Source organism: Sorex araneus, chromosome 10 (assembly GCF_027595985.1).
Source record: "Sorex araneus isolate mSorAra2 chromosome 10, mSorAra2.pri, whole genome shotgun sequence".
Lineage (NCBI taxonomy): Eukaryota > Metazoa > Chordata > Mammalia > Eulipotyphla > Soricidae > Sorex > Sorex araneus.
The window spans coordinates 17,497,370-17,509,465 of record NC_073311.1 but is presented as its reverse complement, the minus strand read 5'-3'; the positions used below and the strand labels follow the sequence as shown (position 1 = coordinate 17,509,465).

The window sequence follows — 12,096 nt, the reverse complement described above, 5'->3', positions numbered from 1 at the left end:
TTGTAAACAGTGCTGCAATGAACATATAAGTGCAGATGTCATTTTAACTATACTTTTTTGCTTCTCTGGGATATATTCCCAGCAGTGGTATTGCTGGATCAAATGGAAGCTCAACCACTAGTTTTTTGAGAATCGTCCATATTGTTTTCCAAAAGGGCTGAACTAGTCGGCATTCCCACCAGCAGTGTAGAAGGGTCCCTTTCTCCCCACATCCTCTTCAACAGCGGTTGCTTTTGTTCTTTTGGATGTGTGCCAGTCTCTGTGGTGTGAGGTGATATCTCATGGTTGTTTTGATCTGCATCTCTCTGATGATTAGTGATGTAGAGCACTTTTTCATGTGCCTTTTGGCCATTCTCTTCCTTGGTAAAGTTTCTGTTCATTTCTTCGCCCCATTTTTTGATGGGGTTGGATGTTTTCTTCTTGTAGAGTTCAACCAGTGCTTTATATACCATTGATATCAACCTCTTATCTGATGGGTATTGTGTAAATATCCTTTCCCATTCTGTGGATAGTCTTTGGATTCTGGTCACTGTATCTTTTGCAGTGCAGAAGCTTTTTAGTTTAATGTAGTCCCATTTGTTGATCTCTGTTTTTACTAGATTGCTTAGTTCTGTGTCACCTTTGAAGATACCTTTATCTTCAATATCGTAGAGGGTTTTGCCGAACTTGTCTTCAATGTACCTTATGGTTTGTGGTCTAATGTTGAGGTCTTTAATCCATTTTGATCTGACTTTTGTGCATGGTGGCAGGTCAAGGTCTAAGCTCATTTTTTCGCATGTGGTTGTCCAGTTGTGCCAGCACCATTTGTTAAAGAGGCTTTCCTTGCTCCACTTCACGTCTCTTGCTCCCTTATCAAAGATTAGATGATCATACATTTGGGGTTGTGTGTAGGGATATTCCACCCTATTCCATTGGTCTTCAGCTCTGCCTTTGTTCCAGTACCATGCTGTTTTAATTGTTGCTGCTTTGTAGTAAAGTTTGCGGTTGGGGAGTGTTATGCCTCCCATCGTCTTTTTTCCCAAGAATTGTTTTAGCTATCCGAGGACGTTTGTTGTTCCATATGAATTTTAGGATTGCTTGATCCATTTCTTTGAAGAATGTCATGGGTATACTTATAGGGATCGTGTTGAATCTGTATAATGCTTTGGGGAGTATTGCCATTTTGACAACATTGATTCTCCCTACCCACGAGCAGGGTGTATGTTTCCATTTCCTCATGTCCTCTTTGATTTCATGGAGTAGCGTTTTATAGTTTTCTTTGTAGAGGTCTTTTACATCCTTGGTTAAGCTAATTCCGAGGTACTTGATTTTCTGGGGCACGATTGTGAATGGGATTGCTTTTTTCATGTACCTTTCCTCTGCCTCATTGTTTGCATATATGAAGGCCATGGATTTTTGGGTATTGATTTTGTAGCCTGCAACTTTACTGTATAAGTCTATTGTTTCTAAGAGTTTCTTAGTAGAAGATTTGGGCTTCTCTAGATATAGTATCATATCGTCTGCAAATAGTGAGAGTTTGATTTCTTCCTTTCCTATCTGGATGCCCTTAATCTCTTTTTCTTGTCTAATACTATCGCAAGTACTTCCAGTACTATATTGAAGAGGAGTGGTGAGAGTGGGCATCCTTGTCTTGTGCTTGATCTTAGAGGAAAGGCCCTTGGCTTTTCCCCATTGAGGATAATGCTTGCCGTAGGCTTGTGATAGATGGCTTCAACTATCTTGAGGAAAGTTCCTCCAAACCCCATTTTGGTGAGGGTTTTCATCATGAAAGGATGTTGGATCTTGTCAAATGCTTTTTCTGCATCTATTGATATGATCATACAGTTTTTATCTTTAATTTTGTTGATATGATGGATTATGTTGATTGATTTCCGAATGTTAAACCATCCTTGCATCCCCGGGATGAATCCCACTTGGTCGTGATGTATGATCTTTTTGATGAGTTGTTGGATCCTATTTGCTAGTATTTTGTTGAGGATCTTCGCATCTGTGTTCATCAGGGATATTGGTCTGTAATTTTCTTTCTTAGTGGTGTCTTTGTTTGCTTTTGGTATTAGGGAGATGTGTGCTTCATAGAAACTGTTTGGGAGAGTTCCTGTTTTTTCAATTGCCTGGAAAAGTTTGAGGAAAACAGACAACAGGTCTTCTTTAAATGTTTGGAAGAATTCGCCAGTGAAACCATCTGGGCCTGGGCTTTTGTTTCTAGGGAGGTTTTTGATTACAGTTTCAATTTCCTTAACATTGATGGGTCTATTCAGGTATTCCAAGTCTTCTTTGTTCAGTCTTGGGAGATTGTAGGAATCAAGGAATCCATCCGTTTCTTTTAGGTTCTCCTGTTTTGTGGCATATAGACTTTCGAAGTAGTCTCTAATGATCTTTTGAATCTCACTGGTTTCTGTTATGATGTCCCCCTTTTCATTTCTAATTTGATTTATTAGGGTTCTCTCTTTCTTTCTTTGTGAGTCTTGCTAGCGGTTTATCAACCTTATTTATTTTCTCGAAGAACCAGCCCTTTGTTTCATTGATCTTTCGGATTGTCTTTTTGGTTTCCATGTCATTAATTTCTGCTCTAATTTTTATTATTTCTTTCCTTCGTTCTGGTTTGGGTTCCTTTTTCTGGTCCTTTTCTAAGGTCTTGAGTCGTGAAGTCAAGCTGTCTATGTGGGCCCTTTCTTCCTTCCTGAGGAATGCTTGGAGAGCTATAAATTTTCCCCTTAACACGGCTTTAGCTGCGTCCCATAGGTTTTGGCAGCTCGTGTCTTCATTCTCATTTGTTTCAAAGTATTTTTTGATTTCTTCCTTGATTTTCTTCCTGACCCACTCATTGTTCAACATCGAATTGTTTAACTTCCAGGTGTTTGATTTGATTCTCCGTATTTGTGAGTGGTTAGCTTCTATCATCAGCGCATCATGATCTGAAAAGATGGTTGATACAATTTTCTATTTTTCCGATTCTATTGAGGTATGTTCTGGAGCCCAGTACATGGTCTATTTTAGAAAATGTTCCATGTGCACTGGAAAAGAATGTATATTCTTTCTTTTTGGGGTGTAAGGCCCTGTATAGGTCTATTAGGCCTCTCTCTTCAATTTCTTCTTTCAGAGTCAGTGTTTCCTTGTTGAGTTTTTTTCTTGTCAATCTATCTAGAGGCGATAAGGCCGTATTGAAGTCTCTGACTACTATTGTGCTGTTAGTGATGTCCTCTTTGAAGTCTGCTAGGAGTTGTTTTAAATATTTAGCCGGTCGCTCATTAGGTGCATATAAGTTTAAGAGTGTGATTTCTTCCTGTTGTACATATCCCTTGATAAACAGAAAATGACCTTCGCTGTCCCTTTTAATCTTTTTCAACCTGAAATCTATGTTGTCGGATACTAGGATGGCCACTCCAGCTTTTTTAAGGGGGTTGTTTGCTTGCAGGATTGTTTTCCATCCTTTGACTTTGAGTCTATGTTTACTCTGTTTGTTCAGGTGAGTTTCTTGCAGGCAACAGAATGTTGGGTTTAATTTCCGGATCCATTTTGCCACTCTGTGTCTCTTGATAGGTGCATTTAGGCTGTTGACATTGAGAGAGATTATTGTGATGGGGTTTTGTGTCATCTTTCTGTGGGATTTGTTGTTCTTATAGGGCTCCTACTTGTCTCACAGTAGCCCCTTTAGACCTTCTTTCAAGTTTGGTTTTGAGTCTATGAAGTTCCTGAGCTGTTGTTTGTCCGAGAAATAATGTATAGTTCCTTCGAGTTTGAGTGAGAATTTAGCCGGATAGAGTATTCTTGGTGAGGCATTCATTTCTTTGAGTTTTTTCACTATGTCGCACCATTGTCTTCGGGCTTGGAGGGTTTCCTCTAACAGGTCTGCTGTAAGTCTGAGGGGTGTTCCTTTGTATGTGATTTCCTTCTTTGACCTTGCTGCTTGCAGAATTGTGTCTCTATACATAGCATATCTGTCTTTCTGACTATGATATGCCTTGGAGTCTTTTTATTTGGGTCTCTTTTTGCTGGTACTCTTCGGACTCCTTGTATCTGGATGCCTGCCTTCTCCAGCTCTGGGAAGTTCTTAGCAATGATGTCTTTGACTGTGTTTTTTTCATTGGGGTTACTTCCCTGTGGTTCTGATACTCTAAGGATTCTAATGTTTTTCCTCTTGAAGTCATCCCCCAGGGCTCTGATTCGTTCTATAGCCATGTTGAGGTCTTTGGCCATTATTTGTTGTTGTCTATAAGCTTTCTGTAGCTCATCTTGTAGGTCGCTGATTCTGTCTTCGGCTGTAGTCATTCTACTGTTGAGGGCATCTAATGAGATTTTTAGTTCATCTACCGACTCCTTTATTTGTGTGACTTCCGTTTGTAGCTTTGAAATTTGTGCTCTCATTTCTTCCTGCTTTTTCTTGGTAGACTGTTCCAGTGCTTCATTCATCTCCTCCCTTAACTTATTGGATGTCTGTTCCATGGTTGCTTGTAATAGGTCGACTCTCCTCCAGATTTCCTCTCTGAACTGTTTATCTGAGAGGACGTAGATGTGAGTAGCCCCTGATGATGTTTCTGGAATCTTTTCTTCTCCCTCTCTTGGTGGAGGGGATTTTCGCTGGTTCTTCATCTTGATATGGAAGTGTAGAGTCTGAGCTTTGTAGTTCTTTATTCCTGTTCCCTCTTGCTGTGGGAAGGAAGGGCTCTGTTTGTGCTAAGCTTCCCTTATTCACTGATAGGTTTTATAAAGTTAGACTAAGCTAATGGGTATTTTGCATAGGTGGTTGAGATGATTAAAGTGATTTTCAAAGAAATAGACAACACCTATTGTGCTAAGGTCAAAGATATTATCTGTGGAGATAATATCTGCAGCCAAGTTAGTGGCGGCTCCGACAGGAGGCCACGCCCACTTTGAGACCACGCCCACCGAGATACAGGCCACGCCCCCAGTATCTTCCTGGCGGGGTCGCAGTTTCTCACAGGGCCGCGCAGCGCAGGGAAGCGTTTCTGGTAGGTCGTTGTTACCTGGTCAAGACTCATGAGATGGGGCGGCAAAGTGGGGGAAGAGGATGCAGAGGAGCCCAAGCCAGCAGAGAGCCGACTTGGGGGACAGTTTCTCTATTTCCAAATTTTTACTTACCAGTGATTTGCCATTTAAAGTAGCACCAGAGATTGAGGGTAAGAATAGACTATGAAAAAGATGAAACCAAAATCAAAGAAGGTAGAGTCAATACAGCTACAAACCTGGTTTCAAAATGTCTTCTTTAAATTTGTCTTGACATTGAAATCTTTTATCAAAAGAGCAGGACATCAGCAAAATCTGATGTTAATTCTGTTCAAGCCACAGACTTCAATGTACAGTTTGAAAATACAGTGTAGCTATCTGGGATGGATACATTTCATTTTTGAATATTAATTTGATTAATAAATATTAAATGCAATCATATTCTACCAAAATATATTCTAACTGAATTTTAAAAATGTATTAAAGTAAATTCACCAGAAATACAATTTTTCAGCATTTTCACAACTTATTAGGTCATACACAGACACAGGCAAAAAACAGTCAACAGTAAATTTTAAGAACTTGTTGCTATTGGAGGAATGAAACATAAGGAATAAGATAATTAAATTGTGGAGCTTCTCTTTACATTTTCCAATAAATAATAAAACTTGCATCTACACTTTTATCAAGAACTTTGCCTGATAATATGCTGTAAATACTAATATGAAACTTTGAGCTGACATAGTCTTATCATATAGAGTGCTTATACATAATAATGATAAAAAGATAGAGCATTTTTAAGGAATGCCTATTTTACATTAGTTTTCAATCTGAACATTTAACATAAATTTTAATATATTTATTTTGACAGAAAAAAGCAAAGAAACCAAACTACATAAGTTCATTTTCCTTTAGAAAGCAACTTTGCTAAGAATCAGAGCTTTGTTTTTTTTTGTTTCTGATGAATAGGGATTAGTAGTGGTAAACCTAAGCTGGAATCAAAATACTTATTACATTCAAAATATGGTAAGCAAAGCATTTAGACATGTTTTTTTCATAACTATGAGGGCCCTCAAAGTTAAAAGATACTGATTTTTAAATTAAATAAAATAAATTTGGGAAATAATATAAATGTAATGTTGAATACATGCTATCTATAACATATAAAATGCAATACAGTTCATATTTATTTATAATATCTACAATAATTTTAAATCTTAGAAGATTTAAAATATATTGTAAAAGAATCAGAGAAATAGATAAAGAGTAAAAGAAATAAGAGAAAGAAAATGATATAAATGTTTAAAGTATTTTATGTAAATAAAATATTCCTACGTAAATGAACACACATAATTTACATTAATTTAAATATAACTAATACATCATGATGTTGATTTTGAAAGATCAGAGAAATAAATATTTTCTGCAAATATTTTCAATTATTGGTGAATTTAACTCAGTGTGATAAGCATATTCTTTTTTATTATTTTATATACATTCCTCTAAGGACTATGAATATGTCAGTGTATTTTTTAAATGAAACTGATGTTGCAAAATTTATTATACTAAAATTTAGTACCATGAGAATTTATGCAAAATATAATACAATTTAAAAATAAAAGCAAAAATCCTTAATTGACTGTTTTAAAAATATAACAAAAAATCAGTAACTCCTTGATCTTTTTCCAAAGCAGTGATTTTGAAATTAAAGTGGATAAACAACTCACTTAATAGCTATTTTTTTAACCTATTTAGTAAAAAACGTTTTTAAAATGCAGTACTCGTGATGATGTTGTATTGCTTTTTTTCCCCATTAAGCAGACTTAAGTTGTTGGAACATAATAAAGTTTAAATCTTTATTCCATAATTGTGTAAAAATATGTAGTTCCAAATTACTTCTATTTTTATCCTTATTTCTTATGTCCTTTAGATTATGGAATGGCATGATAGAAACAGATAATAAAATTTCCCCAAATTTATGGCTGAATACATAATCCTAAATCAAATTGCTTTATAATCCTGTGGATGGTATACCAAACATGTCAAAATAATTTGACATCGAATTATTTATTTCCTTAAGATTGTGCTATATCAAGAATTAAATTCAGTCTAACAACTAATGTAATTTAAACCTTATGTATTTGAGATGATACAGTGATATGAATGAAAATGTAAGAAGTTGTACTTGTCTTTAGAGTGGGTATTTATTGTTCTATTTCTTTGATAAACCAAAATGTAGTAGAAAACTTTGAACAATAAAGTATTGCTTATGTTGTGCGATACATTTGAAACTTCAAAAAATAAGGAATTCTGACTGCTGAAATAATTTGGTATAAAGACTGTTAATATACTTATTTTCTTTAAACAATTAAAAAATCTGTCTCAAGTGATGCAGAATGTTTAATGATTCAGAATGGCAAAATTGTGAGCCTGACTTGAACTCCATTTTTTGCGAAGAGACTAAACAGATATTGTTTTATGTGGCAGTATAGATGAGGTAATTGGGCATTCACTATTCCTGTTGAAAAGTTTAATCGGGCATAATGAAGATAACTATATGTAGGTAAAAAAAGACCTGACTTTTTAGCATTTTGTTTAAATCATGAAAAATCCCTCACAACTTACTTTCATTCAGCCAAAGTTTTTCATGTTGCTTTTTGTCTCTTTTCCTATTCTCTTTTACAGTGTGAAGGTTATTAGTAAAATGTGCAAATTTTACTTAACTATAAACATATCTTCACATTTTTCAGTACTTCTCTGCATCCAATACTATCTGCTGTAAGTAGGCAGCTATTTTTCACAAATAGAATAAAAATCGCTTGTTTTTACGTTCTAAAGTGCAGAGCAAGGAGATTCCAAATACTTTTACTAGGCTTTGTTATTTTTCAGTTTGATCTGATTTGAACACCTTGACTTGCCAACATAATCCTACAAAGGTTGCCAATCCCAAGGAAAATACGGCTTAAAATATTCTTAGGCTATAGCTTTCTGGGAGACATTTTTTTGCCAAGACTTTTCTGATTCAACATCGATCTATAGAACATATTTAAATTGCTGAAGGAGATTACTAGAACATTACTCAAAATTGATTTTTAAACTGGAAACTTACAATTTCCTCATCTCTGTTTCTTGTCTTTGGAAGTATATTCAGTTTGTCTTCCTATAATTTTTGCCAAGTGTGTATTTTTGAAGTAATAATATAAAATAATCACGGTCACTGTCACTGTCATCCCGTTGCTCATCGATTTGTTCGAGCGGGCACCAGTAACGTCTCTCATTGAGAGACTTATTATTACTGTTTTTGGAATATCCAATATGCACGGGTAGCTTGTCAGGCTCTGCCACTCGGGCTCAATACTCGATAGTGTCAGTACCTTGCCAGGCTCTCCGAGAGGGGCGGAGGAATTGAACATGGGTTGGCCAAGTGAAAGGCGAAAGCCCAACCGTGCTATCGCTCCAGCCCAATACAAAATAACAATATAATTGAACAATAAAATAAAATAATAATATGCCATTACAGCTACCTGAATAGTGTTGTAATAGACCTGAGTCCTACAAGGTCCTTTATATAAACTTCTAAGATTTGGGTGGGGTTGTGGGGACTTAGTCTTGTGGTTACACAAGACAAGCCTTATATGTAAATTTCTTTGCATAATAAAGCTGCTACCTGAAAACCTTGCCTGCCCTTTTGACTGGGGGTGGGGTGGTGGGCGGGGATAAGGGCTATAGAAATCAGTGCCTGCTCTCCATGTAATGTGGGTTAATTTCGGATTTGATACATAAGATTCTTAAAATTTATAAACAACTATCATCCTTAGCAACATAAATTAATAAATGAATGATCATGGTTTATTTCTAATATTTTCTGAAAACTATAATGCATCATTTTCAAAGAAAATAATTTAAGGGGAAAAAGCATGCTCATTATCTAAAACATCAATACATTAATTCTTTTTTTTTACATTAATTCTTCTAAGTATATTTCTAAAAAAAATTACCTGCGCTGCACGATTAGGATAATGATTTTTATAATAGTACGTCAAGATTATCTATTTTTGTTTTTCTGTTTTCTAACTAGGACATTCTGCCTGGAATTAAAAGCTTATGCGTTTAAAGATATCAAAAATTGATGATTAGAATACTTTTCACTGCTGTCCATCAAACTGTTAGCTATGTTCCAAAAAGCAGAGGTTCTGCCTGTGGATATAATAGTATAGTACAGAAGCTATAGCTATAGCTTAGGACAAACACGGAAATTATGCACCAAGTACATCAAGTACTATAGCATAATCTAATAAATTGGTTGTTATTAACTTTTAAAAAAATTAACATCTGGCATACCAACGCAGTTTCTACTCTCTAAGGAAAAAATAAATGATAGGAAAATTGGGTAATATCCTTTAGAAAAATTTAATTTTCTTTGGAGAATAAGCTATTTTCAGGAAGCATGCTCAGGAAGCATCTCTTAACCTAGAGATTGATAGACTTCTCAGAACCGTTTTAAGAAAAATTATTAGCTCAATAGGATATAGCTAAATTGTATTAGGTAAGATGGTACATACAGAAATATTTATAGCTTATGGTATCATACAAGTTGAATATTCTATTTCTCAGAATTTTCTTTCCCATCTTTTATTATACTTAGTAATTTTTAGGAAGGTTCTGTGACAAATTATCCAGATTATTATATTAGAAATTAGTTATGTGCATTTAGAGGGTTGTTATTTACTTGTGCAAATTAGATGATCATCATGTTTCTGCCAATTACTTGTGGAATTCTCAATATGAAATAAAATACCAGAGGATAGGATGCTTGACTTGCAACTGGGCTAACCTAGGTTTAATTGCGGCAGTCCATAGGACTGCCAGGTGTAGCCCATATCAACAACAACTGAAAAGGAAAACAAATACAATACTAGCTCTAGGGCTGCAGAGATAATAGAGAAGGTAAGGCATTTGTCTGCATGTGGCTGATCTCAGTTCAATCCTGGGCACTGCATAGTGATCCCTAAACACGGTCAGGGGTTACCCATAACCACAGAGACAGGAATAGGCCCAGAACACTGATGGATGTGGCCCAAACTTCCGCTGACAAAAAAGGTAAAATGAAACACGACAATAAACCTGCAGTAGTTAACAACAGAAAACAATATAACAGTACTAGACTTTATTATAGATAAAGTTTAAGGGCAAGCATATTCAGTAAGCAATGAAAAAATAAAATTTTGAATATCAAAAACCATCCTCACAGATGAAAGAGACAGGTGAGTGACATGGGGATGGGGATAATTTCAGAAAATTGACCCATTTTTATGGTTTCTGTAGAAGTGTAATTATCTCAAAAAACGTTCATTTTTCCTCAATGGTTGCACTACGTTTTAACACTATAGTGTTGTTTCTGAGTAAAGGTAAACCCAAATACCTATACAGTAAACTAGTAGGAGTTATTTTGATTCCAGTGTCTGTCACTGTTGTGGAAAAAGAATTAGTGCCAGTTGTTGAAGATTAAAATACAGAGGCTAGAATTGTTATTGATACATAGGTATAAAATTTGTGTATTGGTTTTCTATTATTGACATAATTTTGACAAATTTAGTCATAAAATAATGCTAAGTTTTAGTATAGAGTTCTGAAAGTTAGAATTCCAAAGTGTATCTTTTATGACTAAAATTAAAGTGTTGGCATTGTTTCTTCCAGAGTCTTGTTTCTTCCAAAGTCTTTAGGACACAATCTATTTGCATTTCCTTTTCCAGCTTCTGGAAGTTTCTTACATGGATTGACTCAAAGCCCCTTTCTCTGTTCTCAAAATTGGTAGTGTTGCTCCATAAAAATATGTCTGACACTCTCTTCTACTTCCTCCTTTTACTTTAGAGGACCCTAGAAATTAATTTGGGGTTATTGGGAGACTCAGCAGCCAGCCTGAGACTTTGACCAAACCCCCTGCCCCTGAAAGCAAGAGCCAGCCCTGTTTGCAGGGGCCCAGGGGCTTGCTCCATCACTCCACACACACAGCCACTTTGGTTGAGGAGACAGTGGGATGAAGACTGTGACAGTTAACATTTGCCTGAGCTAGTTAACCCGGCCCTGAGATTGCGGAATACAAATCATTAACTAGCATCTGCACTGAGCTTGAGGAGATAAGCATGATACATGCATGGAGTGCCCCCCTTATCCCCCATTGTGTGCATAAAAAGCCCGGTGTAAGAGTCAATAAACTGCTTGACTATCAGACTCCCCCCACCCTCTGCTCAGGGATGTTCTTTCTCGGTTTCTTTCTCCACGGGGGTGAGGCAGGAATCCCGCGGTGAGCAGAGGGCCTGGGCAGAGGCTTCTCCCATTCCCACTCCCTCTTCCATGGGGAATAAGTCTGGGGACTTCGGGGGATCATACTCCAGTGTGTGGGGGTCGACTGACCAGGACCCCGACATGGGGTAATCTATAATGGTCTTCCTGTTTTAAGTTCATGTGGTCAACTGTATAATTCCATTTGTGACCTTAATTCTCTCTCTGCAGGTAACATATCTGTACCTCCCTGCAGTTATCTTACAGATTCTGCCTGCCGTGGCTTGGAGATCAGTGATGAGCTTTGTCCTGTATCTTACTTCACTGTGGCTGTTAATTATCAGCAATGTTGAAGAGGCATTTTGGAGAATATCAAGGCACAACTACAAATTGACAATCAGGAGGTTAACAGAAGCAAAACAAACAATTTGAGATTGCATGAAGATATTTCTCTAAAGCAAGTGACAAAGGGAAAAATAAAACATACATAGTGTTGGTTTCAAATGGTAGCATTTAGCAAATAAGTTAACAGAATAGCACAGAAAATCTGTTGGAAATTAATAAAACTCTTTAAAACAGAACTTGGGTGTGAAATGTCACTTTTAATATTCTTTGTAGGTATACTAATTCAGATGATGGCAATAGGTAGACTGTTATGATATCATAGTATTAATTAGTGATTTTTCCATCTTAATCTGAAACCTGACAAGTTAGTGTAAAAATTTTACAAAGAAAGCCTGTGTAACCAGTGTTTTTAAGATAAATAAACGGCCTGCCAGGTTATTCCTAAGCATTCTCTTGGCTTGCCTTCCAGAATGCCTGAAAGCAGTTGACACAGCAGCTCTTGTT

At 36.3% G+C, this 12,096-nt stretch overlaps 1 protein-coding gene across 1 annotated transcript in view; it reads left to right on the top strand.

The window, feature by feature from the left end:
• The window catches only part of KCNC2 (potassium voltage-gated channel subfamily C member 2), a 222,478-nt gene extending 210,753 nt beyond the window's left edge, over positions 1–11,725 (top strand). The window contains exon 5 of the mRNA XM_055118002.1: positions 11,479–11,725. Within this exon, the coding sequence (XP_054973977.1) occupies positions 11,479–11,600 (122 nt within the window). The 3' untranslated portion in view covers positions 11,601–11,725. The remainder of the gene's footprint in view (positions 1–11,478) is intronic.
• Positions 11,726–12,096: the final 371 nt, after the last annotated feature.